We start from the raw sequence: 27193 nt of genomic DNA on the forward strand, positions 1-27193 counted from the left end.
GGGCCTGATGCAGGTTTTTCTGTACATAAGTGTTTTTTGACACCACAGCCGGTTGCTTATAATAAAACAGAAATCAGAAAGAGCAGCCAGAATACACACCCAAAGGCAATAACCCTCAGCTTAAAAAAGGAGCTGTCTGGTCCCAGGGAGGGGGAGGCAGACAAGTGGGGCCTGGGGAGGCTACAGCTGCCCCGGCTGGGAGGAAACACAACACAAATCAAAAACCACCCACCACTCCCACTGCAGGGCAGGACAGGGGAGAGCCAGGAAACAGATTGTCCAGTCTCAGTGTCCTCGTTAGCACCTGTACAATAAAACTGTACCATCTACGCCACGGTGCAGCCCTGCTCTGCCTGCCAGGCGGGCACGTGGCCCTCGGGCCGGCTCTCCGCAGTAGAACTGCTCCTCTGAACAGAAGGGGGGGGTGCGGAAGAGGCTGCTGTGGGAGTCTGAGGATGGGGGGCAGCTGGAGTCCCGGGCTGCAGCTGCCTCTCCACAGTGGCCCGGAAGAGTCCAGAAACAAGCGATGTCAGTGAAATGCACGAGACAGGCTGGCAGGCATCCGGGGGAGCCAGCCCCGGGCTGGAGAACAGCGCTGAGCTGGCCTTGCTCGTGGGAAGGGAACAGCCCCAGCAGAGGCGGGGGAGGGAGGCAGCTGGCCCCGGCCCGAGAGCGAGAGCTGGTCCCTTCGCTGCCGGGGCCCAGCGGCTGGTCACTGGCCAGCTAGCTGCTCGGGGGAGAGCAGCTCTGGGTGCACGGTGGCAGAGGGGCCGGGGCTCAGCTCGTCACAGTGATACAGACTCAGCAGAAACAAAAGAAACATGACAAATTAAATACAATTAAATAAATACTATGGAAGACATTGGGGGAGGGCAGCTTGAGAGAGGCGCGGTTCTACGGGGCAGGGCAGGAGCACCCTCTGCCCCTCGCTTGGGGCCCACAGTCCTACAGCCCGGAGGGCCCCGCGAAGGTAGCCCGGTGGGGCAGGCCCGAGCTGGAAGGGGGCCTGCAGAGAGCTGCATCTGCTGCTGCTCATCAGGGCGGGACCCTGGGAAGTCCTTGGAGACAAGCGGAGTCTCTCCCGTGGGAGTTCAGGGGCCGCGAGGAGAGAACAAAGCAGCCAAAGACTCCGGGCCCTGCTGCTGGCTTTGAGACGGCTGCTTCCCCTCAGTCCAGATTATTGCCTCGTGGCGCAGTCCGACGCAGGGAGAGCGCCAGCCCCCGTCAGCTGCTGCAGGCCTGGAACTCCACTGCCGAGCCCAGGAGCTGCAGCAGCTCCGGCTCGTAACGCACCAGCTCCACTGTCTCTGCAGGGCCCTGGGGGAGCAGCTCGGGGGCCTCGGGCACCTCCTCCTGGGCCAGCAGCTGGCTGGAGGACACCTGCCGCTGGAACTCCGCCTTGGGCAGGGCAGCAATCTCAAAGTGCGGGAAGCGAGCCTGGAATATGCGGGAGGAAAGCTTCAGCCTCTTGAGAACGTCGGAGAAGAGAAACCAGTTGCAGGGCCTGTGAGAGCAGAGGGAGAGGCACGGGTTAGTGAGGGAGACGTTCCGCCCCACCAGCTCCACGGTGCAGCCCAGCTGGAGGCAGGCCCCTCTGCACTCACCTGGGACAGACGGGGCAACTACCACCCCGTGCCACCCTGGCCCGCCGGGATCCCCCCGCCTGCCTTCGACTGGCAATCGGCGGATGCCAGAAAGGTTGAAGATCGACAGCCCCAGCGACGTCGCCCCAGCGAATGGAACAACGCGCGTCACTCGTACACGCGCTTACTCTGGCTCTGAAAGGAGCCACCTCTGCCTCGCTGGCCTGCAGCAGAGTCACGTGCCGCACCCAGTGCCGCAGAACTTCACCTCGAAAAAGAGGGTTTCTTGTCATTTGAAATGACAGGTCTGTAAACCAGGGCCTCCCGGGCTGGTTTCACGGGGGAGGGTAAAGAAGAATTGACTTCACATTGGTAAATGTGTCCCAAAGATCCCCACCACGCCGCAACACTCCCCCGGGGCGGCAGCCAGAGCGGTCGACAAGCGCACAGCAAAGCTAAACGAGCTTAGGACAGGACGTCTGCATGAACACAGGAACGGCCAGACGGCGTCAGACCAACGGTCCGTCCAGCCCCGTGTCCTGTCTGCCCACAGTGGCCAGTGCCAGGTGTCCCAAAGGGAATGACCAGAACAGGGAATCCTCACGTGATCTTTCCCCTGTCTGAGAGAAGCTAGGGACTCCATTCCTGCCCATCCTGGCTAACAGCCACTGACGGACCTGTCCTCCATGGATTTATCTGGCTTTTTTTGAACTCTATTATAGTCTTGGCCTTTCCAACATCCTCCGGCGAGGAGTTCCGCAGGTTGACTGTGCAGCTGTAAATTACTTCCTTTTGTTTTAAACCTGCTACCTATTCATTTCATTTGGTGACCCCTAGTTCTTGTATTATGAGAAGGAGTAAATAACTCTTTAGTCACTTTCTCCACACTGGACATGATTTTATAGACCTCTGTCCTATCCCCCCTTAGTTGTCTCTGTTCCAGGCTGAAACTCCCTGTCTTATTCATCTCTCCTCACACGGCAGCTGCTCTGTCCTCCTCATCTCTGTTGCCCTTTTCTGCACTTTTTCCAATGCCGAGATATATTTTACGAGGTGACCACATCTGCATGCAACATTCAGGCTGTGGGCGTGCGAGGGATGGACAGAGGCAAGAAGGCAGTCTAGTCGTATTCTCTCAATGAGTCCCAACACTCGGATTGGCCTGTAGACTGGCTGTTTGCAGAGAACTACAGAAAACGTTGCATTTTTCATTCTTTTCTAGGCCTCGGACCCACCTAGCCTGGGGCTTTATTCTCTTCTTGTGGAGAACCCCCCATCTCCTCGCTCCTTTATACAGTGCCCCACGGCTAGGAATGGGCCCATGCTGCTCTCCACCCAGCCTGCTCTGCTGCTTTGATCTGGGGCTTGTTTCTGCCCCTCATGCCTCAGTGCAGCAAGGGCCCACACTCTGTTTTCTCAGGCAGCTCTGTGCAGGGGCAGTGCCCCACAGCGGGGACCCAGAGACTTGCTGCGTAAGCTCGGGAAGCCTCCACCGCCCAGCGGTGCTCTGCCTGTGCCGGTCCCTGGGTACGAGCTGCCAGCTGGGGGAGGCAGTATCTGCTAGAGGACCAGTTCCCGCGGGTGCGAGCGAGGCGCTCTGGAGCTGCACCGAGCTGCTCGCCTGGCCGGAGAAAGAGCTCTGTGGAAGCGCCAGAGTTTGGGAGACGTTGGCCAGCTCAGGCTAATGACCCATTTTGCCCCCTTGGCAAAGTGCTGCGAGACCTCCCAATGGAATCTGCCAGGTACACGCCAAACCGTAGCGTTCCCGCCTGGGATTCTACAGCACCGGGGGGACCAACCGCCTCAGGCTCTCGAAAGCCCCATTTGCTGCTCAGAGGGCGAACCCAGGGACTCTGCATAGCGCTCGGGCTGACCTCCATCCTCAGCTGGCCCAGAAGACGCCCATTCCCCATTCCCCCCCCTCCCGTATGCCAGCGTCCCAGCTCGCCTGGGCCGGTTTGCCACGCCAAGAGGAAGCGGCACTCACCCGCGCGAGACCGACACCTGGAGGTTATAGCACGGAAGCAGGGGCTTGTCGGAGAACTCGAACACGAAGCTGTCGGACTCTTGCTCCTCCTCCTCCTGGTCAGAGCTTCCAGGCGGGTTGAGCAGAAGGTCGCACCCGACCCCGTCCTTCCCCTCTGAAACAAAGACAATTAGGGGATGGCACCTCCCGACTCTCGCCTGCTGGTGCTCAGAGGTTCCCTAGGGACGGGGGACAGAAACTGTTCTTCCACCCACAATGAAGCTCCAAGCCCCAGGCAGGAATCTGGGCTCGGACAGCCATGTCTTACTGCGCCTGGCCCACTCGGGACACGACACACGTGGGTCTGAGTCGCCAAAGAGGGGCTCTGTTGTGACCTGCACCCCAAAGGCACCGCCAGACACGAGAGCCATGCTGCAGGCTCCAACCAGTACCCAGCGGCCCACTGCCCGCGGCCAGGCGTCAGCGGGATGTGTCCTTCCTGTCGTGCCCACGTACACGCATCACAAGAGGAGGACGCGGTACGGCTGAGACGCAGGCGGCACGTGTGGCTCTGGCGGCAGTGAGGGGGCATGCGGAAGAAAGTGGCACCTCTGCCCAAACCGCCCACTCTAGCCCGTGCCACTAGCCTCATCTGTACGAGCACAAAACAACCCCAAGTAACGCAGAACCAACCCCCGCGGGTCGGGTCCCGCCCGGGCCCTGCCAGAGCCCTGCTCAGAATCCAGTGGCAGACGGGAGCTGCAGCCGAGTCCCGCCCAGAGCTGCTGGCTCGGGACTGTTCAGTCGACAGCATCTTTCCAGGGCTCTCGGCTTCCAGCCACTCCCGGCCCACTGCCCCCAGATTCACCCGCGCCTGGGACCCGCTCCCGGGGCTCACGCTGGAGCCTGGCAGAGGTGTCTCCGTCCTGTGGCTCACGGGAAGCTGGAAGGAGTTCCTGGACCTCGGTAAGTGGGGCTCAGAGGTTTTACCCCAGAGCCCACCCTGGGCCCTATGCAAGGAGGTTGAGCTCTTCTAGCCAGCAGTATCTCTTGGGCTACTCATGCCCCTGCGTGCTCGCTAGCCCCTTCCCGAGGGCATAGTGGCCCCAAACCCCCCAGGCACAGGGGAAGGGAGCATGGACGGCGAGGTCTGCGCAGGCAAAGCATCCCAAAGAACCCGTCACTGGGCGGCAAGTAACCAATCTCCTCTGAGCATCTGCCCCCCTGAGCCCACGTTAGGCGACGGGCAGGCAGCTGTCTAGGGGCCAGGAGTCGGAGCGGAGTCAGGTCTGTGCGAGTGCCCTGCCAAACTGCGCATCACAGCTAGAGAGAGCAGAGAGCTGGGCGCAAGCCCCCAGGAAGCTGACGCGCTGGCTGAAAGCTGGGATGGAGGCCCTCCCTCCTGGAGCGAGCCAACCAAAACCGTGGGGCTTAGCCTCAGCGGTGCCTGGGGAAACGCCTGCAGGGATGAAAAGGGCTCTGTCCCCACTGTCCCAACGGCCCGCCAGACGCTCACTCCAAACCACCTGCTCCGCGAAGAGCAACACAGACAGGGCAGGACACCGCCGAGGCAGCCCCGCCTGGCTGCCATGGGCAGCAGGAAGGGAGGGAGTGGGGTGGTTGGGGCCCGGCCCCCGACGCTCCCAAGGGGGCGCACCTCGGCTGGGCTCTGTGCGGGCGCATAATGGAGGAAAGGCCCTGTGAGGAGCTCGCAGATTCCTCAGTCGGCGAATGGGGTGAAACTATCGCGGGCTCATGCAGTAGCCACGCCGCAGCCGCGCCCCGCCGCAGCCCCGCCACGCCACACCGCAGCCCCGCCCCGCCGCAGCCCCACCCTGCCCCGCCACACCGCAGCCCCACCCTGCCCCGCCACACCGCACTCCGCCACGCCCTGCCCCGCCCCACCACACCGCAGCCCCGCCACGCCGCACCCCGCCACGCCACGCCGCAGCCCCACCACGCCGCAGCCACGCCACGCCCTGCCCCGCCACACCGCACTCCGCCACGCCCTGCCCCGCCCCACCACACCGCAGCCCCGCCACGCCGCACCCCGCCACGCCACGCCGCAGCCCCACCACGCCGCAGCCACGCCACGCCCTGCCCCGCCCCACCACACCGCAGCCCCACCACGCCGCAGCCACGCCACGCCCTGCCCCGCCCCGCCACACCGCAGCCCCGCCACACCGCAGCCCCGCCCCGCCACACCCCGCCACGCCCTGCCCAGCCCCGCCACGCCCAGCCCCGCCACGCCCAGCCCCGCCACAGCCCCGCAGGAGTGGGAGAAGCTGCACTCACCCAGGACAGAGCTGCTGTAGAAATCCCATGCTGTTCGGGGGTCCCCATCAGCACGGCCCTGGAGATCCGAGAGGTAATCTGCGAAGGAAAGTGAGCAGGAGGCACTCAGAGCAGCTATCCACAACCAGCCCTTCACCAGCGGGGGGAGGAAGGGGGGCGCAGCAGAGCGCTGAGGTGATGCACTCCTCACTGCAGTCCGAGGCGGGGGAGGGGGCGCAGGGACCAGAGAACATGAGCCAGGCACTGCAAACGGGAAGGAAGTGGGAGTGACAACACTAGAACCCCCTGGAGTCAGGCTGTAGCCCTTCCAAGGGGGGGGCGGGGCTGTAGCCCTTCCAAGGGGGGGGGCGCGGGGCTGTAGCCCTTCCAAGGGGGGGGGGCGGGGCTGTAGCCCTTCCAGGGGGGGGGCGGGGCTGTAGCCCTTCCAAGGGGGTATTTCCAAGCACACAAGAACTGGCTTGAGTTGAGTAGACCGCGCAGAACCAGGGGGATACTTAGCAACGTGGATCTAGTGAGGAACAAAAAGCAGCTAAACAGTTTCAGGCACCACCTCGGTCACCCGTCAGCTTCCTTTCTTAATGGTTTCTCTCGGCCGTGCTTCCGTGCAAGACCGGGACCCCAACGCCACGCGAGTGGCAGAGGCAAGCTGGCGCTGTGCCTCGGGGCGGTGCATGACTGGAAGCAGTCCGGCCACCACAGGCAGCTAACTACTTGTCAGTGTTTGCAGAGTCATTTTGGAGTTGAGACCATCACTCAGTCAAGGCAGGAAGTGTCAATTAGGCGTGAACACAGTGGGCCCTGCTTCTCCTGCCTGCCTTTGTTGCCTGAGGCAGGCTCTCCTGTGCTGGCTGTGGCTGGTGGACGAATCCCACCCTATCTTGTAGGGTCTGAGAAACAGAAGAGACCGGACTGGGCACCAGGGCTCCCTGCAAGTGAGCACTTGGAGGTAACCCAGGAGAGATTCAGGTGCCGCGCAGCTGATTAGCAGAGCGCACTCAGCCAGCAGCACGTTTCTACCCATGGTGTGCGTCCGCACATGCCTCGGTGCATGTAACAAAATTTATTCCGCACGTGGATGGGAAAACTTAGCTGGCACCTTGGTGTGCACTGGAGCAGAAGTAATTGTATTCTACCCAGCCTCCCTCTGCCGTTTCCTGACAACTGAATGTCCAACTATGGCCCCTGCCTGCCGCCCTGACTGTTCAGCACCCCAGCGTGTCAAGCATCTGGGCTCTTTGGGGGTGCAAGGGACCCTGAACGTGTGTGCACCAGGCCCCGCGGCTCGGCACTTACCGCCAAGGAAGCGCTTCATCACCTCACTGCTGGCCAGTTTCATGGCTGTCTGCCCCGAGTAAGTGGCAAGTGTGGGGTCAGCCCCATACGAGAGCAGCAGCCACATGGTCTCCAGGTTGTCGTTCACCACTGCGTCGTGGACGGGCCTGGCAAGGGACAAGAGCGTTACCAGAGGCAAAGGGGTCTGACGTCCAGGACGAACAGCCCAGCTGCGCCTTGCTAGGTGGCTACTGCTGGAATGACTCCCAGCCCCGCAGCCCGTCCCTCGCGTCCCGCCCCCCGCCCGCTGGGCTCGCAGCTGGCTTGCCTCGTGCCGTCCTGGGCACTGCAGTTCACGTTGGCCCCGTGCTCCAGCAGAATGTGCAGGATGTCGATCCAGCCGCGGGCGCAGGCCTCGTGCAGAGCTGTGTAGCCGGCGTTGTCCCGGTGGTTCACCTCGCTGCTCTTCTTCTGCAGGCAGTAGAGCACCACATCCTGGGGGAAGGACAGCGCCAGGGGCTGGTCACACACCCGTGTCTCCCGCGGGGCGGAGGGAGGCTGAGCACAAGGGCTCTCGGGCCAGCACCCACCTTGTAGCCGAGCCGGGCCGCGCGCTGCAGCAGGGTCTCGCCGGCGTTCTTGTTGACAATCAGCCGCCGAGCCTCGGGGGGGACGGGCTGCGTGGCAGGCAGCGCAGGGGAGCTCCCTGGGCTGGCCCGCCGGGACTTGCAGAGTGGCCACAGCTCCTGGGGCTTCTTGGGGGCACGCGGCTTGGGCTGACTCCAATGCCCTTTCACCTGGAGAACACAGGCAATGGAGCCGGATGAGGCTGGGTCCGGGTGCCCCCTCGCCCTCCCACATGCTGGGCCGATGACCCCCGCTCCCCGAGGCCTGGCCGTACCTTCCCCTCCTCACAGATCCCGGCCAGATGTTTTGTTTTGCACTTGCGTTTCCCTGACGGCTTCTCCAGCGCTTCCTGGATGGAGGAGCCGTCCGGGGGATCCAGGAGAAAGCCATTTCGGAAGTCTGGGCGCCCCTGGGACTTGCGGGGCGACGGGGGAAGCCTGCTCCTCAACCGCAGCTCGGAGCCTTTGCCTTGGCTACATTCCTTCTGCTTCCGGTACCTGAAATCTAAGGAGAGAGACGGTCCACAGGCAGCCGAGACAGAGACTGCGGGGCCCTGGCTTCCCCTGTGGGCAAGAGCCAGCCCACGCAGGCCTGAGCTGGTCACCCAGGGCCGAGGGCTAACGGCACAGCTGCTCTTCCAAAAGCGGGGTCCAGAAGAGTGAGGGGGCGGGGCAGGACTGCAGACGAAGTGGAGGCGCATCAGTGGGGTGCGTGATGGCGGACGCCTTGCTGGCCTGACCCTCGGCCGGTCCCTAAGCCGAGCAGGCGGGCGGAGCTGGTGGCACCCCCCCGGCAGACCTTGCTCCCGACAACGCAGGCCTGCTGGTCTGCACTGGGGCAGCCCCAGGGCACAGTCTGTGTTCTCCTGGCACGCTCTCCAGTGGGTTAAAGGCCCAGACAGCATCACATGGCCCAGGATGCGACCACTCGGCTCTTAACGCAAAGCGGCGCTGGGGAGAGGGAACCTTCCTGCCCCCGCCGGGCCCTGCCCTGCCGCGCTGCCTTTCCAGCCATTGTTATTTCTCCCTCTCAAGTGCACAGGAGGAGGGGTGTTCGGATGCAGGCTCCCAGTGGAGACACGGACTCTTCCCTCCAGCTCTGTGCCACTGGCTTGCTCGTTACAGCCCCAAAGCACCCACAATCGTAGGGGAAGACGTTAAAGCGTGTGATGAGAAAAGAACGTCCTTGGCAGAGAAAGCCTAAAGCCGGCGTGCGCAGAGCAACGTGCAGTATTTGCAGCCCTGGTCCTTTTCTCCCAGGGAGGCATCAGCAATCGCTGTCCAGCGGGCCGCCAGGGACCAGCGCTTTGCAGGCAGCCTTAGCGACGCTGCCAGGCCAGAGGAGAGGGCTGCAGGGGAGTGGTGCAGGATAAGTCACTTTGCCCGTCCGTGGGGACGGGGCCGCCGGCTCCCAGGGGAAGGCCTGCACGTGAGCATGACGCAAGGGCTGCACAGGTGCAGCTCACCACAGAACCCCATAGGTTACGCTTTCTCCTCCTGCTTTGCAAAGAAATGCTGCTTCCCCATGAGCCGCGGTGTCCAACCCGTCCCAAAGCAGTAGCCACTGTAACAGCTACTGCTACAGCGATCCATCCTTTTGTGAGCCAGCTAGCCACACTCACCAGCCACATGGGGCTGGGGCAAAGGGTCATAACCAGCTTCCTCCACCAGCCTTACGTGAGTGGCCCCCAGCTCTGCCATCAATCCCCTGGCTTAGAAACACTGGCTTGGCCCAAGCGACCAAGCAAGGAGAATTTTTCTAAGAAAACTGGTCAGGCTGCTCTCGGGCGAGACCCGTTCGTAAGGTGGCCTGGCTGCAGGCAGATCGCATCTACCTGACTTCCCCAGGCAGCTCCCTCAAGGGCCCCGATACAGCCACAGCAGCAACCTCCTGCCTGATACCAGCAGTCCCACCATCTGCAAAGCCAGAAGGTACCAGCAGAGCAGTGCACACACGGGCCAGGCTGTGCTGCAGCCCCAGAGGCTGACCAAACTCCCCGATTCCCAGCCAGGCCCAGAGCACAGAAGGGGAGAGCTGGGGGGAGGGGGACTCCTGAGGACGTGGGCCACTGGCTGAGCCCCAAGTGGGGAGCGGGAGTGCAGGAGATGGGCCTGGACCAGGAAGAGGGGAGAAGGGAATGAGCGTGCCCTGACTGCACTGGGAGGAAGTCACCCCACAGACCCAGACTCCCCTGCAGAAGCCTGAGAACTCCCCGTGTGTAAAACAAGGCGTTTGTCTGGCTGTACAAAGGCCAGTCTGAGCAGTAAGCTGCCAGGTCAGGCAGGACCCTGCTCTCCCTAGGGTCCACCCTGGCCCCTCCCTCCCTGCCCCCGGCCCTGCCTGCGACGGAGGTCAGTGCCCAAGCAACACCCCCTCATCGTTTGGGGTTCCCTGGCCCATCGTGTACGTGACTGGTGGCCCGCTGCAGAGCCAGCGCAAGGGAGGGAGTGGCCCCCGAGAGCCGTGCGCAGGGGCCGGGCTAAATGCACTGGCTCTGGGGCAGTGCTGGGCCCCGTGGAGTAGCCAGCGCTGCCCGTGCCGGTACCTGCTTTCGATTTCCGCCTCCGGTGGGAGTAGCAGCTCACATGCTCCTCCTCTTCGCGCTCGGTCAGGTACTCCCCAGTCTGGTACTTCCGGCTCTTCTGCCGCCTCCTCTTCTTCCTCTTGACGTGGCTGTCGTCGTCCTCCTCGCTCGGGTCCCACAGCTGCCGCGGTGCCTCCACTCTCCAGGGCAGCTCCCGGGCCCTCCGCAGGTGGCAGCTGCCCTGTTCGAACTGAGCCCTGTCGCGGGCCCTGCGACTGTGGTAGCGGGACATCCGGTGGGATTTCCTCAGCCTGCGGCGTTTCAGGGCCGTCTCCTCCTCCTGCTCCTCCTCCAGCAACGGTAAGAGCTCCTGGCCAGTCACTTCGCACTCTCCTCTCACGCTCGCGGAGGAGCCGCCAGCACTCCCTGCAGAGAAGACCCCAGGAGACGCGTCGTGACTAGACCTCTCAACACAAGCAGAGCCGAAAGCGCCCCGGATAGGAACCAGGGACAGGACAGCCCCTCCTTAGCACCCCAAGTCTGAGGGGTCATGTCAGCAGGGACACGCGCCCGCTGCCCAAGTCCCCACTGAGCCACTCAGACGAGTGCTCAGCTCCCAGCCAGCCCGGGGCTCGCAGTGCCGACCGGACAGGGCATCTCAGCCTCAGCCACGCTGGCAGCGCCATCTCCAGCCTGGGGCCTGCTGCCCTCACCCACCTGACTGGCTGCGTGTCCGGCTGCTCAGCACCACAGGGATGAAGTCACGGAAATTGTTCTTGGGTTTCTTCTCCAGGAAACCTGGAAGGGAGGAGAGCCCTGAGGCTGGAGGGAAGCAGGGCTGACCACGGCCTGCTGGCCTGGGAATGCCCATGCACCACGCTGGACGGGATCTCTCGGGGGGAGGCTCCGCTCCAGGAGCCCCGGCAGCCGGCTCTGCTGGCAGGCAAGGGGAGCAGAGGGCTAAGGCCACGCTATAGCCTGGCTCTGCAAGGGAAGAGCCTTGTGCCGGGCTGTAACCTACCTTCCTCATGACTGTCCCCACACTGCCCTGGGGCCTGGAGCTCTGTCTTCGCCGGCCTCCTGCGCTTGCGCTTTACCCTGAGGCTGCTGTGCTCGTTCATGGAGCCGGGGCCCACCCGGCCATCGCGTTTGCTGATCTCGTGCAGGTCCCCGCGATGCTTCCGCCACTGCAAATGCAGGACAGATCCAGGCTTTGGTCCCTGCTTTAATCCCCCCCCAGGATACTGTCCCCCGTTGGCAGCCCCGTCAATACCGCTCAGCCCTGACCCCCAACCCTCAGCTCCAAGCCAGGCCCCTCAATCCCAGCCCACCGTCCTACGCAAACCCCATGCCAGGGCGGCTCAGGTGCCTGGAACGAACCGGCCCCACTGAGCTTCCCCAAAGCGATCCCTGCGCCCAGCGGCCAAAGCCTCTTGCAGCCCCACCAATGGCTCCTCCTGCCACGGCTGCCCCTCCCCGTGACGTAGTTCCAGGGATGGAGGCTGCTCACCCACCTTCCATCCATGCAAGCTCCGGCTCCCTGACTTGCTGGAGGCCTCCTCCACGTCCCTGGCTCTGCACTTCAGTCTCTTGTGGGCCGGTCTGGCCCGCCCGTCGTGCTGCCGCTTGGCCTTGCAGCACACGCCGCCCTCCTGCTTGACTTGGGCTGCTCCCTTGAGCTTGGGCTCAGGAAAGCCCTTGGGGGCTGCCCCGGCTCGCAGACAAGCCCCGGAGGCAAACGGCCCATCGCATTCCACGCGCTCCTTCTTGACGCGGGACAGGTCCACCTGGGGCACGCACTGGGGGGCCTCTGCGGCCGGCGGCTCCCGGGCCACCTCCCCTCCCGGCTCCTTGCGGGGACTCTCCAGAGGTGCGGCTGGCAACTCACAGGTTGCTTGCAGGCTGTGCTGATTGGCTACAGGCAGCTCATGTGCCAGATAGGCAGCTAACACTTGGTTCTTGGGTTTGGAGTCCGACTGCTTGAGGCTGCAGCTGCCCTGGGAAGCCTCAGTCTGTACAGCGCTGTCTCCACCGGCGTCAGGCCCTGGGTCATCGCCCCCGTGGCTCCTGGGGGGGCTCTCGGCCTTCCCCTTGGCATCCACGGCACCGGCCTGAGCTCCAGCTCCGAGGACCGGATTGAGGGGCTCCTTGCAGCCCTTGGGCGAGGCTCTGCAGTTCTGGGCTTTGGACATGGCTTCCCATTCCGGCCCCTCTGGGGCCTTGGGGGCTGCCGGGCCGGACTCTGCAGGCTGCGTGCCAGGAAACGCCGGGAGCTCGCTTGCGCCAGGTGGCTTGGAGGCGCTGCTCTGATTCAGGGGCAGCTGTCCGGTTGTGGAGATGCCAATGGAGAGCAGAGGGGGCTGGGGGTAGGGAGACCACCCAACGGGCAGAAGCTGGGGACTGGACGGTTTCCCGTTCACGGGGCACCGGGGGTAGATGCTTGTCTGACCGGGATTCCAGAGAGACAGTTCTTTGGATTGGCACAAGGGAGCCCCCGCAGCAACTCTGCCATAGAGGAACCGCCTGGCGGGGTCCTGCTGAGCCTCCGCACTAGCCTGGCTGCCTTTTTTCCCAGCGGGGGGCCCGGCGTTTCGGGGGTCTCCCTGATCGATGATGGAAATGGGCTCCTGCTTGGGGAGGTGCTGGGGGTCCCTGCTGAAGCTAATGCTGGAGTCTTTGCTGAGCAGGAGCGAGGCGGGCACGGGGTTGGCCACCCCAACGTAGGTGCCGGGAATGGCGCTGATGAGCGCGGTGGAGTTCTTCATCCAGGCGCCCTGCTCACCGTTGCGCAGGAAGTCAGGGAAAATGACCAAGGGCGGGGTGGCGCCCAGGCAGGAGGTGACGCTGCTGCCTGCGCTCTGGCCCGCACGCTGGGACTTGGAGAGGACCGTGGTGAGGGCCGCCTTGCCGCTGGTGTGCACCGGTGTCAGGATGGGCATGGGCGGGGTCTTCCGCTGGCTGGGCGGCGGCAGCTTCTGGCGGTTGGATTTGGAGGACAGATCAAGAGGCATCTCGCTGCATTCTGGGAAGGAGACCATCTCACGCTCCAGCTGGGGGGGGGACTTGAGGGGGGAAAGGGAAGTGGTGGCCCCTGGAGCGAGCTGCTCTGGGGCGCCCGAGGCCCTGGTGTGCAGGCCAGTACCCGGGGCGGGCGCTGCGCTCCCACAGGACGCCGCCAGGGAGGTGTTGCTGGGGGAAAGCGAAGAGCCCTCCATGGACGGGAGAGGGCCATCCACAGCGGCAGCGGCTGGAGTGCTGCTCCCACCTGCAGGCGAAGGGCAGCTCAGCTGGCTCACCTCCACAGACACCCCTTTGGAGTCTGCAGCCAAGGGCCGGGCCACGGAGACGGCGCAGGGGTACGAGCGCAGCTCCGGAGGGGCGAGAATGCCTGGCAGGCCGCGCTCCTGCAGGTAGGAGGGAAGGACGGGGAGAGCCAGGGTGGAGGGGACCCCCAGGGGGCTCGGAAGAGCAGCCACGCTGAGCGGCTGCCCACAGCTGGAGGGTGGGATGTACACCAGGGGCTGGCTTGGGGCCAGAACCGCCCCGGCCTGAAAGGACAGGGGCATTTTTTGCATAGCTGGGGCCTGAGCTGTGGAAAAGCACACTCTGTTCAAGGTGAAAGTGGCTGGGGTGGAGGCAAGGGTGTTGCAGCTGGGCGCAACCACAGGCAGCGTCTCCTCCCCAGGCCCTGCCGCCCCGTGGGTCTCAGCGTTCAGGGGGCTCTTCTCCTTCCCAGCATGCTCGCTGCCTGGAGCGCTGGGGCAGGCAGGAGATGCCTCAGCCGGTTTGTCACTGGGAAGAGCTGCGGGCGTCCAGGCATTGTCAGCGCTGCTGCTCTCCGGCTCCGCAGCTCCCGGGACTGCGGGCTCCAGCCCCCCGCCGTCTCCCTGGTCTGCCAGAGGGCCCAGCGCACTCTCTTCTGTTGCTGCTTTCCCGGCACACTCTGCCTTTGGGTGGGGCTCGGGCGCCTGCTCGTCCAGCCTGGGCCCCAGTTTTTCCTCCACGCTGCCATTTGCATCCAGCCCCTGGGCATTGCTGCCACCGCTACCGACCGCTGTGAGCTCCACCTGCAAGGAGAGAGGGAGACGGGACGGGCTGGAGGATGAGCCAGAATGCCCACAGGAAAGGCCCTGCCCCTGGGCCCGGTCACACTTCCATGGCCCCTTCCAGCACAGCCCGTGGCTCCTCCGCCCAGCCGCTCGCGCCGGGGCTCACCTTGGAAAGGCTGCTGCTGCCGCAAAAGTCCTGGGACCCCAAGTGCTGGGAGCTGCTCTTGTTAGACTCCTCATCAGAAAGCGGGGCTCTCCTGCCGCAGAGGAGACAAGACAAGGGAGGCACAATGAAGGCAGTGGCGCTGCCCCGCCCAGCACGTGCTCACTGGCCACGGGGCAGCGGGGACCCTCTGCCTCCCCAGGCCCGCCCCGGGCTGCTCGCCGAGCTCCCAAAGGCAGCGCAGCAGGCACACCTTGGGGAGCCGGCGCCTGTCGGGCGCACGGGGAGCGGAGGCCCAGGGCATCCTCTGGAGCCAGGCCTGGGAAAAGCCCCTGTAAGAGGAGATTAGTTCCACGGCAGTTGGGAAGTGGCAGTTGGCAAATGAAGCCGCAGAGTGAGGGGGGGACCCACAAAATAACCATCACCCAGAGGGCAGGGAGCCCCCTCCTGCCTGCCAGTCCCAGCCCCACTCCCCCCAGAGCCACCCCCCCATCCTCCCCGAACCACCCCTCCCCCAGCCTGCCAGTCCCACCTTCCCCCCAAACCACCCCTCCCCCAGCCTGCCAGTCCCACCTTCCCCCCCAAACCACCCCTCCCCCAGCCTGCCAGTCCCACCTTCCCCCCCAAACCACCCCTCCCCCAGCCTGCCAGTCCCACCTTCCCCCCCAAACCACCCCTCCCCCAGCCTGCCAGTCCCACCTTCCTCACTTGGCAGTCTCATCCTCCCCCAATTTCCCTCCTTCCCCCCTGCCCTGCCCCACACAGTCCCCAGGTCTAGCCCTGCCTGCCCCACACAATCCTCTTTCAGAAAGAGTCCCACCCTCTCCCAGCCTCCTCATGTTCTTGTCCTGTCCTCTCCACATCTGCACATTCTAGGTCAGGCCACCCGCCCCGTGTGGAACTCCTGTCAATCCTGCCCTCGCCGCCAGCCCCACTCATGCTACACCTCGTCCTCATTCCCCACAAGGTGTACTACCCCACCCCCGATCCATCCCTCCAGCCAATCGTCCAGCCACATACTAACTAGCAACCCTGGTTCTGGCCCAAAACCAACCCAACCCTCCCTCCCTCCCGCTGGCTGCTTTAACTCCTCACCCACACAGTAGTCCAGTCTTATCGCCCCACCGTCCGCCCAGAACCAGCTACACTTCTGGTTTCTTTTCCATCCCTAGGGCAGGAGTGTCAGTTGTGGCCCGACCTCAGTCTCCCCATTCAGCTCTATCGCCCCCTTCCAGCCTCCAAAGCAGGAGACATCTGGGGCCCGGAGTGTGTGACTGGAGCTGCCCGCTTAAGACAGCCTGTGCGGGGAATGGGGGGGAGTCTGTGTCTATAACCCCCTAGCCTTCACAAGACAGAGGGCAGTCACGGCTTGAAACAAAGGAGTTCCCCAGGCAGAAAGTGAGAACACAGGGTAAAGACTGACCGAGGACAGGAGACAAGAGGCCAGTGGTAACAACTGTGCACACGGCACGGTCTGACAGGAGAACTGGAAACACACAACACTTCTGCCTATAGCAACAGCTGAACCAGGAGCTGCTCCAAGGGGGCTCAGCACAGGGCTGTGTCCTGGGAGCCCCCCGCCACGTTTCCTGTCTGCTGACAACAGCCTGGGAGAGTTGAGAGGTGATGCTGGGGGCAGTGCAGACACTGGGACGCTGGTGATCTTTTCTTCCCCCCCCTTGTCTGCTACCGCAGGGAGTAAGCGATGCAACCCTCCAACCCGTCTCACCCAGCGTCCAGGACTGGTCCTCTCCTCTCTTGGTCATCCTAAGGTTGCCCTCGAAGGGAGACAATTGCTCAAGTTGTACCTCGAGTAATGACTTTCAGGTTTACGCATCCTGGGATTGGCCCATTACACCTGCTCCTTTTCAGATGCCCTCCGTTTCCTGACCCGGCACCGGTTCTGCTCCACATGGCGCGGCTATGATCCAAACGCAACGCTGGTCTTCCCCACAGCGGCCCTGGCTCCCTTGTGCTAGTCCCACCCGCCCCGTGTGCCCTTCCCACCAGACAGCACCCTTGCTTTCCTTCTTTACAAACCTCACTTGCCAGGGATTTCTTAAACCTGGGCTCCCGAGTTACTCAGGCCACAAACGCCGTAAGAGGATTGTTATTAAGAAGGGGAGATCAGGTTTCCGCAATGAGCAGCAGCAAGATCCAGACAGCGGCTAAGAGGTGATGGGACGGGGGCGGATGGAATCCCAAGAGAGCAACCCTTAGGTCTGATGCCTGAGATAGGCTTTTAGTAGTTTGTACCCAGGAAAACAGAGCTTCTTCCCACCTTGCTAGCCAGGGAGCTGGAGAGGCGAGCGGGGAACTTGCCCAGGTAGGATCTGTGGCCAAGCCATGTATTCTACCCAGCAGGCACGTGTGTTCTGTTAATGCCACTGAGCCGGACAGGGAGGGACCTCCCCCGTACCTAAGCTGGCCTCCCCCGTGGCCGCCGGCTAGACATCTACCGTGCAGTAGCTGGGGGCTTTTGCAAACATGCAACAGACGTGCCAACTGTGCCCGTGGGCCCCTCACTCCCTCTCCTTGAAGGCCATGAAGCTGGCAGATCGGTGCGCCAGGAAAGGCAGAGCTAAGGGGCCATTTTCTACCGTGCCCCCCCCGGGTGCCAAGCCCCGCCCCACGGCCCTCACCCCTTCCTCGACAACTGTCCCGTGGGGGCTGGGCGGAAAAGCAGCACGTGCCTGGAGCTGGGTGGGACCAGCGAAGGGGTAGGGGGCGTTAGGGAGCCGAGACCTTGGCCGGGCAGGCATCTCCGTGACGACAAGCTGGACAGCTGGCACAGAGAGCTGCCTATGCAGCAGAGCTGGGAGCCGCGTTCTGGCTCCACCTCCTGCTCCGGCGCCAGCCCAGGCAGAGGCAGGGACGCGGCAAGGGCAGCAGGTGGAGCTAGAGCGCAGCTCCTGGCCCTGGAGCGGAGCAGGCAGGCCCGCGCTGCGCTCAGCGGCCCCGGCAGGCGCCAGGGCTCCAGCAGGCAGGGCAGCCTGCCCGCCAGCGGGGAGCGTCCCCAGGCCCCCTCCCCACAGCAGACCAGCCTGCCGTGCCATCCCCCGACTGTCCCAACGGCCCTGCCTGGCTGCACAGCCAGGCTGGAGAGGCTGGGACGCAGAGGCAAGCGCTGGACTGGCCCCTCGGCGCCTGAGGCGGCCTGGGGCAAGCGCCCGATCTCGTGCTCTGCGGTCCGAGAAGCCCAGCGCGCAGCCGGCGGCGATGCAAACGACAGTCACGCCGCTGGGCAGGGAGAGGGGAGTACAGCCACCGGGCGAGGGCGACGGGGCCAGAGTCTGCGAGCTCTCCTGAACCCCAGAGCGCAGAGCCCAGGCAGCGGCAGGACAAGCTGCGCCCACACTGCTCAAGCCAGCCTTGCCCTAGAAGCCACCCCCCGTGGCGCTGGGAGGCTGCCAGGACGGGAGCCGGCGGGGACAGTGATGCAATACCCTGCCCAGGAGGGAAACGGAATGACTGGTGCCCCCAAACAATTATCCCCACCCGCTTTACGTGGAGGCCGACAGCTGGTAAAAAACCAAACCAAGCCATCCAGTTCTGATCAGTTTGGCTTGTCTGTCCAGATTCTGGGCTGCTTGGTACTTCTGTTGAGGTGCCCAGACAGTGCGGTGCCCAGGGGCCTGAAACCCGGACATTGCTTAGGGCCAAGTAGGCCTGCATAGCCTCTCTCAAGGGGTAACTACTCTGAGAGGCCAGACCTCATGTGCCAAAGTCTCCCTGGCCCCACTGTTCTCGGGCCTGTGGAAGCAGGCGTCAGACTGCTCCCGCCCCAGTGCAGGACAGTCTGCACCACACCCTGCTCTTTTTACTCCATACAAAATGACTGTCCGACCCTCCTAGAGCATTTGCCACCGCTGAAAAACTTCCACTGCACCTTGACAGCAGGGAGGTCACAAGCCGGCCAGCCTTGAGCACTGCATCTGGGAACAGCTGCAGGGAGCGCCAGGCAATGGGACCGGTCAGGACTGCTGCAGGGAGCAGGTCATGACCAATTGCTAACCCCCCGTAATCCCTGGCCTATAGCGTTTACGCAATTTCCCTGGCTAATCATCGTACCCGTTCCAGAGTGCCGTACCCCTTCCAGGAGTCACATTTCTCCTGTGTACCCCAAGTTTCACCTAAGTTAACCCACATGCTTACAAAACTAGACCTAAAAATACAGAAGTGTCACATCACAGTGTTACTGACAAACTGCTGACTCTCTCATTTGGTATGAAATTGTAGTTTGTTCTGACTCTGCTGGGGCTTTTTATGTAGCCTGCTGTAAAACTAGGCAAGTATCTGGACGGGCTGACGTATCCCCTGGACGACCTCTGCATACCCCTGGTCGAGAACCACTGATCTTATCTGCACTGCCCACTGGAAATGCTTCTCAGCTCCCTAGGCTGCACTGTCCACACATCCATCTTCTCAGGTCCCAACGGCCAGGCCCCTGGGCACTGGCTGAGAGCGCCGATCTCAAGAGAAAAGGTACAAGTGGGTAGCAACAAAGCCAAGAGCAGCCTTAACACCAGGGCAGCAAGGCCACACGCAGCACCCTGGCTCCACACAGTTGGCAGCTCTGGTCCAGCAAGCCTCCAAGGTCATTCCCCTGCAAGCACTGGACCCTTCCCACGCACCTCACCTCTCCTCGTTGAGGCCACACATGCAAATCCGCTCAGCGCTGGTCCAGTTATGCACCCCACTATAGAGAGGTGCTGTAGAGATCATGACAGCTGCTCACCACCAGACAGGACCTGCTGGGGCTCGCGAGGCCACTCCGCCTGCAAAGACAAAACAAAGAGTCAGAGGCTGCTCCCAAGATGCTGCAAACTCTCCAAGAAAGCCGTGTGTCTGGGGCAGTTCAGAGGGGTCTTCTGTATGCCATAGCCCTGCGAAAAGGGGGGTCAATCTGCACCTCGGTGGGCAACGCCCTCCTTACCTACCCGCTGCAGGCTCCCGTCAGAGGGGGTACACCGCATGAGCAGTGAGAAGTCTGTGTGCACAGACCCTAGGAGATGAGCACGCTCACAGCAGGGACAAGACATTCAGGCTAGTAGCTAGTGTTTTCATCAAACCCATTCAATCTGTAGAACAAGGTCCCCTGAAAGCACACTATGCAGACACCTCCACGTCCCCTTTACCTTACTGGCCTCCTCCATCCCCCGAGACAGCAGGCAGAAGGCAGCCTTAAGACACCAGACTTATGCCAGCATAGACTCAAGCTTTGATCAGGTAGCACCACCCAGCTGAGGAGACAATTGTCTAGAGAGAACGACGACTGTTCGGGCAAGCAGGTGCTGAGGGTATACCTGAGGGGAGCCACCGGTGGGTACGTGTGGGGCGCTGCCTGACAAACGTCACGGGGTTTTCACAACTAGAATTTCACTTTCTTATGGTTAGGAAGCTGCGGGCTCTCTTAGGGGTTATGGATGGACAGTAGAGGAGAACCACTCTGGGATCAGTGTTCCCTCTAATCTTTCCCATCCACGTGTGGAATAAATTTTATGTGCGCTGAAGCACGTGCCAACACGCACCATCAGTAGAAACAAAAAACCTACCAGTGGGCGCTCTGCTAATAAGCTGGCGGCCTGCGAATCTCTCCTGAGTGGCCGCACAAGCACACGGCTTACAGGGGACTCTGCCGGGGATTTGAGAGGCAGGCATCTGGCCCACCTGAGATGGAACTTTTGGGGGGAAGACGTGCCTGCCATTGCAGTAGTATTGTCTCATTAAACACTCAGAACAGGGATGCTACTCGAGTCCCATCACCCAGGAGAATTAATCGAGATAAACAGAAATAGAGCAATGAGGCAGGGGAAGATTCTGAAGTGCATGGCCGGCAGGAGCAGGGTAGGTTAGGCTCGGCAAGCGAGATTAAGGAGGCAGTGACGTTGTCAGACAAGCTCTTGTGTCATAGATGTAACATACACGAAGAAAAAGAGATACAAATGACCGGCATCCTTGAGAGCGCGGAAAGATAGCTAAACCCAGCATCTGGTCCCAAATCTTCAATAGTTTTCTCTGTCTTGACATGTCAGAAGGACACAAGCTCTTGGCAGGACAAGGACAGGCCTGTACTATCCGTCCACACCAGAGCTAGCTGTAGAGAGAGAAGACTGAAGGTTGGAGGAATTGGATGGAAAGCTGAAGAACTAAAGATGCTCTCCGAACACCCTGCCTGCTCATTCAGTACCAGGCAGGACACACCTGGTACACACAGGCACAGTGTAGGTCAGTGGGATGTTTCTAGAACGCCTTTGGGATGCAATAAGGACCGCAGAGGCAGGAGGAGCCAGAGAAAGATCAGTGTACTGGCTGAAGGGACAGAGTGAGCCACAGATGAGGGAAATGAGTTTAGATGAGCCAGGAGAGACCGCAGAGAGGAGAAGCTACCCAGAAGTCAGAAAATGAAGGGAGGAAGCAGCAACTCAAATAAGCACATGTGACTAGAGAAGAAATGTTAAACAATGAAATGGGTACCTGGGCTGAGCATGAGAAACCCACGAACTGGGTTGGACCCAGCAAGAACGAAAGATGACTTGGAGTGGGAAAGGGAGAAGTCTTGCAATGGCTGGAGAGAAATGCAAGGACCCAAAGGAAATAGGGGAACAAACAATCTGTGGGGATTTCACCATCCGGGGCTGAACTGAAAGAAGGGAAAGGGAAAGTGTCTGACAGCGCTGGCAGCACAGACGGTTAAGGAACGCTCCAAGAGACTCTTGTGTGGGCATGGGGAGAGAGAGGCATGTACCACTGTGCTCAACAGAATGAAAAGTTGGGGAGAAACTGAACTAGGGAACCTCCAGGGGAGCACTGATGGGGCAGAGGCATTATGGCTTGAAATTAACAGAGAAGGCTGATGGCAAGATTTCACAAGCCGCTACAACAAAGAGCACATTTTTGAGTGCATGAGGACGAAGAGGTCAATGATGGAACCAGCAGGGCCTCTAGGACAGAGCCAGGAAGATGTAGTGACAGAACAGACATTGTTAAATGCATTCTTGATTTCTGCTTCCCAAGGAAGATACAAGACACACGCCAAAGACAGATATTTTCCAGGGAATGAACAAGAAACAGGGAAGGAAGTCAGAATTCCAACCAAGAGTCAGAACCAAGGCATGCAAATGTAGAGGCAAAGTAAAACACCTGGCTCAGGTGGTTTCAAACCCCAATTCCAGAGGAAGCAACAAAAGAATCAGAAGATCCTCACGAAAGTGAGCTGCAAGCGAGAGGTGCCAGGTGCAGAGATAATTCTATCTGAGAAATGCAGGGCACAGCTACCACCCCCTTAGATACTCTTGAAATAAACCCGATTATCTCTGTGTAGACACACCCTGACTCGGGTTTAAACCCAACTTTTCATTCTGTTTCAATCTGAACACGAGTATCAAGCAGCTGCCAGCAGTTTACCACCGTTTCATGAAACCTTGCTCAGAGCGAGCACGAGACAGCAGGCTGGTAAAACCACTGACGGACAGCCTGCACTAGCTTTCCCACTCTTGCTATCACCAGTGGAGCGCACTCAAATTCTCGGGGTACCAAACGATTGTCTCCACTGAGGACTTGCCCGGGGGCCAGACGGTGGCAAAGGTGTACTAGTGCCATGCCTAGAGCAGATGGGCAACGCCCCAGGGAGCCAAGATTTGCACCATTCCAGCACAACCTGGTTAGCTACGGAGGGCAAACACCACCAGTGCGAGCAGAGGCTCTGCCTGTCTGCACTAGGCACTGGGATGCACCTATATCAGTGGCTGTAGCTGAGTAATTCCCAGTGCTAGCAAAGTGCAGGGCAAGGACACTTCACTTGAGCGCCTACCTCAATGCTAACATCATTTAAGAGAAACATGCTCAGCCAGCGTTCAAATACTTGAGCACTGCAAATGCTGTCTGCTGACGTCCCTCCTTCCGCCCTGCCACGGGCTCCCAGCCGCTGCTTCCTCTCAAGCAGGGCACCTAGCAGTTTGCCTCGACTGGAAGAAGACTGGGAATCATCAACCATCAATTTTTCCTTTTGATTTCCCACAGCAGTCCATAGCAAGAGCTACTGAGGATGAGCACATGGCTAGATTTTGCCTTTTTTAAGGTGTTCTACAACTCAGTTGGCCAGGGGGCCTGTAGAATGCTAAGAAGGGTTGCACTGTGACCCTGGAAACCGATGAGAGACTTTACTTGCACTATCTAGATCCCAGATGCCCCACTGTGGAATATATTAAAAAGAGGTTACAAAACCTAAGTCTGATAGGACATTTCTTTTACATTTTTAAACTCCAGAGGAAAACGCGGTATTGAACAAATCAATGATCATCTATATTGGATGCAACCTGGATGCTTCGCCTGCAAACCTGAGTGGAAATGACCATAAAAAAATTAAACCGATCTCACTCATTTTCAGTGCAACTTAGCAAAATGTCAAAATGAAACAAATTGCATCAACCGTAATTAATAATCACATTTTACTTTACAAATGTTCACTTTAATTATCTTTGATACCAGTAGTAATGCAGGCACAGAACTGTGTGTGTTTACCAAGTGTGATCTTTGAGGTGACAGAGTGCCTTTGAAGTCCAAAAAAAGCACAAATACAAAGAGCTTCCAGAAATGTCCTATCAGGGCTTCGGCTCCACCCACACTTCATACAAACCATTTAAACTGTTGGCAACAGAACTAGGAAGATCCCCTCTCCAGAGGGTCACACGTGGGACTCGAATCCAACTGGAAAAAAGGTTTGAAAAACGTAGCCCTGAATGCAAACCGTATCAGGTTACTTACCTAAAAAAGTTTGGACACTGTAGCAGTGATAAAGTCATACCACTCTACAGCCCAATTCAGTCCTGGTTAAGCCAGGCTACAGCTACCACAGTCTTCATTAGTAACTGTTCATGTCGTGTTTGGCCTGCAGAGGAAAGGACAACCCCAATATGAACGTGGGTCTCCTATTCTGCTGCCTACTGTAGCTATGACCATTGGCTATAGCCGTGCTGAGCTTGTGAGCATGTATCTGCCTGGGCCAGTTTAAAGACACACTAACTCTAATTTAAGTCATTTGCAAATGACCTGCAGAATACACTAAAACATCAAATGAAAAAAAAATCCATCCCTCTTTGAACTAGGAAAGTTCCTTAAAAATGTAGCAATGTTTAACCAGTACATCTTCCCTACTGGCTAAAGCTATAGGTAGTACCTCAGTCGCTGCCAGCAGTCCAACGCAAAAGCCTGTCCCTGTGGAAGTCTATCACAGCAGATTCTTAGGGGGCTTTTATAAGGAGGGGGTGCAATTCACCACACGATGGAAAATCTTTGCAAAATCTCTGACATCTGAAGAAAACCACACACTGCACACAATCTTTTTAGTTTTTCCTGCCCCCGACATACACTACCCCAAAGAATGCTCCCCCACCTCCTAGTTCAGTTCTACCCCTTCAAAGTCCTCTCTTAATTCATTCCTTGAAGGCCTTGTCTACACTAGATTTAGTTTTCTAACATTTCTCAGAGTTGCTCTTTGCAGAAATAGCTGACATGTTGGTAAAAGTACTGGCAAAGACTCTCTACTGATGGCAGCAATAATGGGAAATATTAGTGGGGCTCCCCATGGACATACGGTGGCCCAAGCACAGATTCCCTTGCAAGATCAGAAGCTGAAAGACTATCCCAACGTTTCCCATTTTGGTACGACCCCATAAGCATCTGTCCTGGTGGTCTCTCAAATTGGTTCCATCCACCATAAAAATCTATAGACTAACACGGCTGCCCCTCTGAGACATAAAAACCTAAGCTACATGAAAGGAATCCATGTCCTCCCCCATGAGCCTAAGCATTCCAAAAGGCAGCTCTTCCCCTGAATTTGATTATGTCTCGATGCTCATCTTGAATGCAGTGTACAAGGATGGGCCATAACATCTGGGCACCCTCTCCAGCATTCCAACCAACCCAAAACATCATTCATCACATCAGGAGCCAAGTGAAAGTAACGCTGAGCGGCAGCGTGGACTACAGTAGGAATCAAGATACCCGAGTTCTGTTCACAATCCTGCCACTAACCCACTGCATGCCCTTGGGCAAGTCTCTTTCCTTGTCCATGTCTCCTTCCCCTCACTTTTTGTCTCTCTAGTTTACTGAGACTGTAAAATCTTTGGGACAGAATCTGTCTCTGAGGCCTGGACAAGAGTTTTACGGGCACAGACATGTTTGGTGGTAGTGTGTGTGTGTGCGGAGGGAAGGGAAATCACATCTTGAACCAAAGCATCTACGCAAGCAAAGTCTCCAGTGGTACATAGCCAGACTTGTAAGAAGTGCTTTTACAAGAATAGCTTGTTTAGATTGGGGAACTGGTGTAAGCAGTATCACCTAAAGAACTCCAATGCAAGCAGACAGGGTCTTACTATACATTTGTACAGTGCCTAGCACACTCCTAGTGAGGTTCTTCAAGGCTCTCCTGTAATACCACTAAATATGTGCACTGAGTGTCAGCGTCCCTTGCAGGCCCCTCTCCGGGGCCTTGTCTGGAAGGGTGCACAGTTCCCATAGGAAGGCTCCTGCCGACTGGGTACTGTCCACTTTCAACAGCCGGGCCAGGCCCCTCTCCCTGCACCGATGCCCCCTCATCTGACTCGACTTCCTGCAGCACCTCCCTCCAGAGAAGGAAGCCCTGAAAAGTCACAGAAATTGCCAGCAGGAGACCGAACTCCGCCAACGGAGGACCCCGAGGGCAGCAGCGAAGCGCAGACCGTGGAGCTGCCTGTCGCCTCTCGTCTCCGGGCTCCGGGGGCGGATCTGCCGGGCACCCCCCTAGCCCGGAGCGGGCGCGGAGCCGCGCTGCCAAGTCCGGGCGCCACGCTCCGCCGGCGAGGCGCGAGGGGCCAGGTGCGGCGGCCGCGCAAGGGGAGCGCGGGGGTCCCGCGGGGCGGGGGCCGGGGCGGCAGGTGACGGGGCGCGCGGCGAGCCCGAGCCCGAGCCCGTCCCGGGGGCAGCAGCGCCCCGCCGGGCTCCCCGCGCCTCCGCTGTCACCGCTCCGCGCTCCCCGCCCCGTCCCGCGCCGGACGCGGCGCCCCCGCCCCGCCCCGCCCGGGCCGGTCTCCATGGAGACCCCGCCGCGGGCGGGGGTCGGGCCGCCCGCTCGCTCCGTCCGGCGCCCGCGGTGGGTGCGGGGCGAGCGGGCCCGGGGTGCCCGGGCAGCCGGGGGTCCGGCGCGGGGCGGCGGGGCCGGGGGGCACGCACCTGCTCGCGGCGGGGCGGGCCGGGGGCGGGCCGGGCCCCTGCCCGAGGCGGCGGGTCGGACACTGGGCGCTGCGAGCGAGGTTCGGCGGCGGAGACACTGGCAGCGGCAGCCGGAGTGTGAGGGCGAGAGCGAGCCGCCGCGGGGCCTGACGGGAAGTGTAGTCCAGCCGCCCGCCGCCCCCGCGCCCGCTCGGCCCGGGCCCTGCCCTGGGGACTACAACTCCCAGGGTGCGCCGCGCCTCGCCCTGCCCGCACGGCTGGGGGGGTCGGGTGTGCAGAGCCAGCCGAGTCCGGAGAGGGAGCGAGGGGGAGGGAGGGGGCTCCGCACCCAGCAGCGCAGCGCCGCGCAGCCGGGGGGGAGGGGGCTCCACGCCCGGGGAGGGGCCGGGCCTCCGCGCGCTGCGCCCCGGGGGGAGGGGGCCGGGGACTGCGCGGCCGGGGCGCTCCGAGCCGGGGGGGGCGGCCGGGCGCCCCGTGCCCGGGAGCGGGCTCCGCCCGGGGGGCGGGCTGGGCTGGGCTGGACGGGCGCTGCCCAGGGGAGGCGCCGCACGCCGGGCTCGGGGCCGCGGCCGGGAGGGCTGGCAGGAACTTCTCCCCGCCCGCGCTGCCCGGAGCCAGGCGCCCCCGGCCGGAGGCGGAGCCCGCGCCCCGGGAGGCCGGGCGGGCGGGCACGATCCCTGCTCCGGCCCCTGGGGCGGCCGCCGCCCGCCCGTAGCGGGGATGCGCCCCGGGCTTGACCCGAGCGCCCCGCCCGCGCAGGGGCAGCGCCGTGGGGATAGCTCACTTGCCTGGGAGACGCGGGTCGGGGCCGCCCGCCGCGCCACGAACCGGCCGGCACCGCCTGAGCTGCCGCGCTCGGCCCGGCCCGGCCCGGCGCTGCCTGTGCGGAGCGCAAGTTCCGCCGCCGCGGCCCCGCCGGGGCACCGCGCTCGCAGGCCGAGCCCTGGGCAACGCCCGGCCCTCCTCGGCACCCCGGGCAGCCCAGCCCCGCGCCACGCAGCGCCCTCCCGCGCCGCCTCCCTCCTCGGGGAAGTGGGGACCTCGGTCCCGCACCCAAGCCTGTGCTGCTGCTACGGCACAGCCCTGCCCCCTGTGTCCCCTCCCCCCGACACTACACAGCTCTGCTCCCCCCACAACACAGCCCTGCCCCGTGCCCCCCACCCTACACAGCTCTGTCCCCTCTGCTCCCCCCATAACACAGCCCTGTGCCCCCCACCCTACACAGCTCTGTCCCCTCTGCTCCCCCCACAACACAGCCCTGCCCCGTGCCCCCCACCCTACACAGCTCTGTCCCCTCTGCTCCCCCACAACACAGCCCTGCCCCGTGCCCCCCACCCTACACAGCTCTGTCCCCTCTGCTCCCCCCACAACACAGCCCTGCCCCCCCCCACCCTACACAGCTCTGTCCCCTCTGCTCCCCCCACAACACAGCCCTGCCCCGTGCCCCCCACCCTACACAGCTCTGTCCCCTCTGCTCCCCCCACAACACAGCCCTGCCCCGTG

The 27193-nt window shown here is 61.4% G+C and overlaps 1 protein-coding gene across 2 annotated transcripts; it reads right to left on the reverse strand.

Annotated features, from left to right (window-relative positions):
• Nucleotides 1–3: 3 nt before the first annotated feature.
• BCORL1 (BCL6 corepressor like 1) lies at nucleotides 4–26700 on the reverse strand. Of its 2 annotated transcripts, none has more exons than XM_075896619.2 (14): nucleotides 26479–26700; nucleotides 19119–19257; nucleotides 14483–14573; nucleotides 11782–14334; nucleotides 11289–11454; nucleotides 10985–11065; nucleotides 10289–10693; nucleotides 8018–8247; nucleotides 7707–7913; nucleotides 7445–7611; nucleotides 7138–7283; nucleotides 5845–5922; nucleotides 3571–3724; nucleotides 4–1504 (listed from the first exon to the last, which is right to left on the reverse strand). In XM_075896619.2, the coding sequence occupies exons 2-14, from the start codon at nucleotides 19202–19204 to the stop codon at nucleotides 1225–1227; spliced, it is 4644 nt and encodes a 1547-aa protein (XP_075752734.2). In that variant the 5' UTR covers nucleotides 19205–19257; nucleotides 26479–26700; the 3' UTR covers nucleotides 4–1224. The 2 variants fall into 2 exon arrangements, with proteins under 2 accessions (XP_075752734.2, XP_075752733.2); XM_075896618.2 differs by lacking the exon at nucleotides 26479–26700 and adding an exon at nucleotides 25691–26085.
• Nucleotides 26701–27193: the final 493 nt, after the last annotated feature.

This window comes from Pelodiscus sinensis, chromosome 13 (assembly GCF_052426305.1).
Source record: "Pelodiscus sinensis isolate ZL-2025 chromosome 13, ASM5242630v1, whole genome shotgun sequence".
Taxonomy (NCBI): Eukaryota; Metazoa; Chordata; order Testudines; family Trionychidae; genus Pelodiscus; species Pelodiscus sinensis.

Excerpts from the sequence above, each read along its gene's own strand:
- BCORL1 (XM_075896619.2), bottom strand. The coding sequence starts at position 19,204 with ATGATCTCTACAGCACCTCTCTATAGTGGGGTGCATAACTGGACCAGC. Across the intron at positions 7,612-7,706 it reads CGGCCCGGCTCGGCTACAAG|GATGTGGTGCTCTACTGCCT; the intron begins GTGGGTGCTGGC and ends TCCTTCCCCCAG. Across the intron at positions 1,505-3,570 it reads CAGGTGTCGGTCTCGCGCGG|GCCCTGCAACTGGTTTCTCT; the intron begins GTGAGTGCCGCT and ends CTGCTCTCACAG.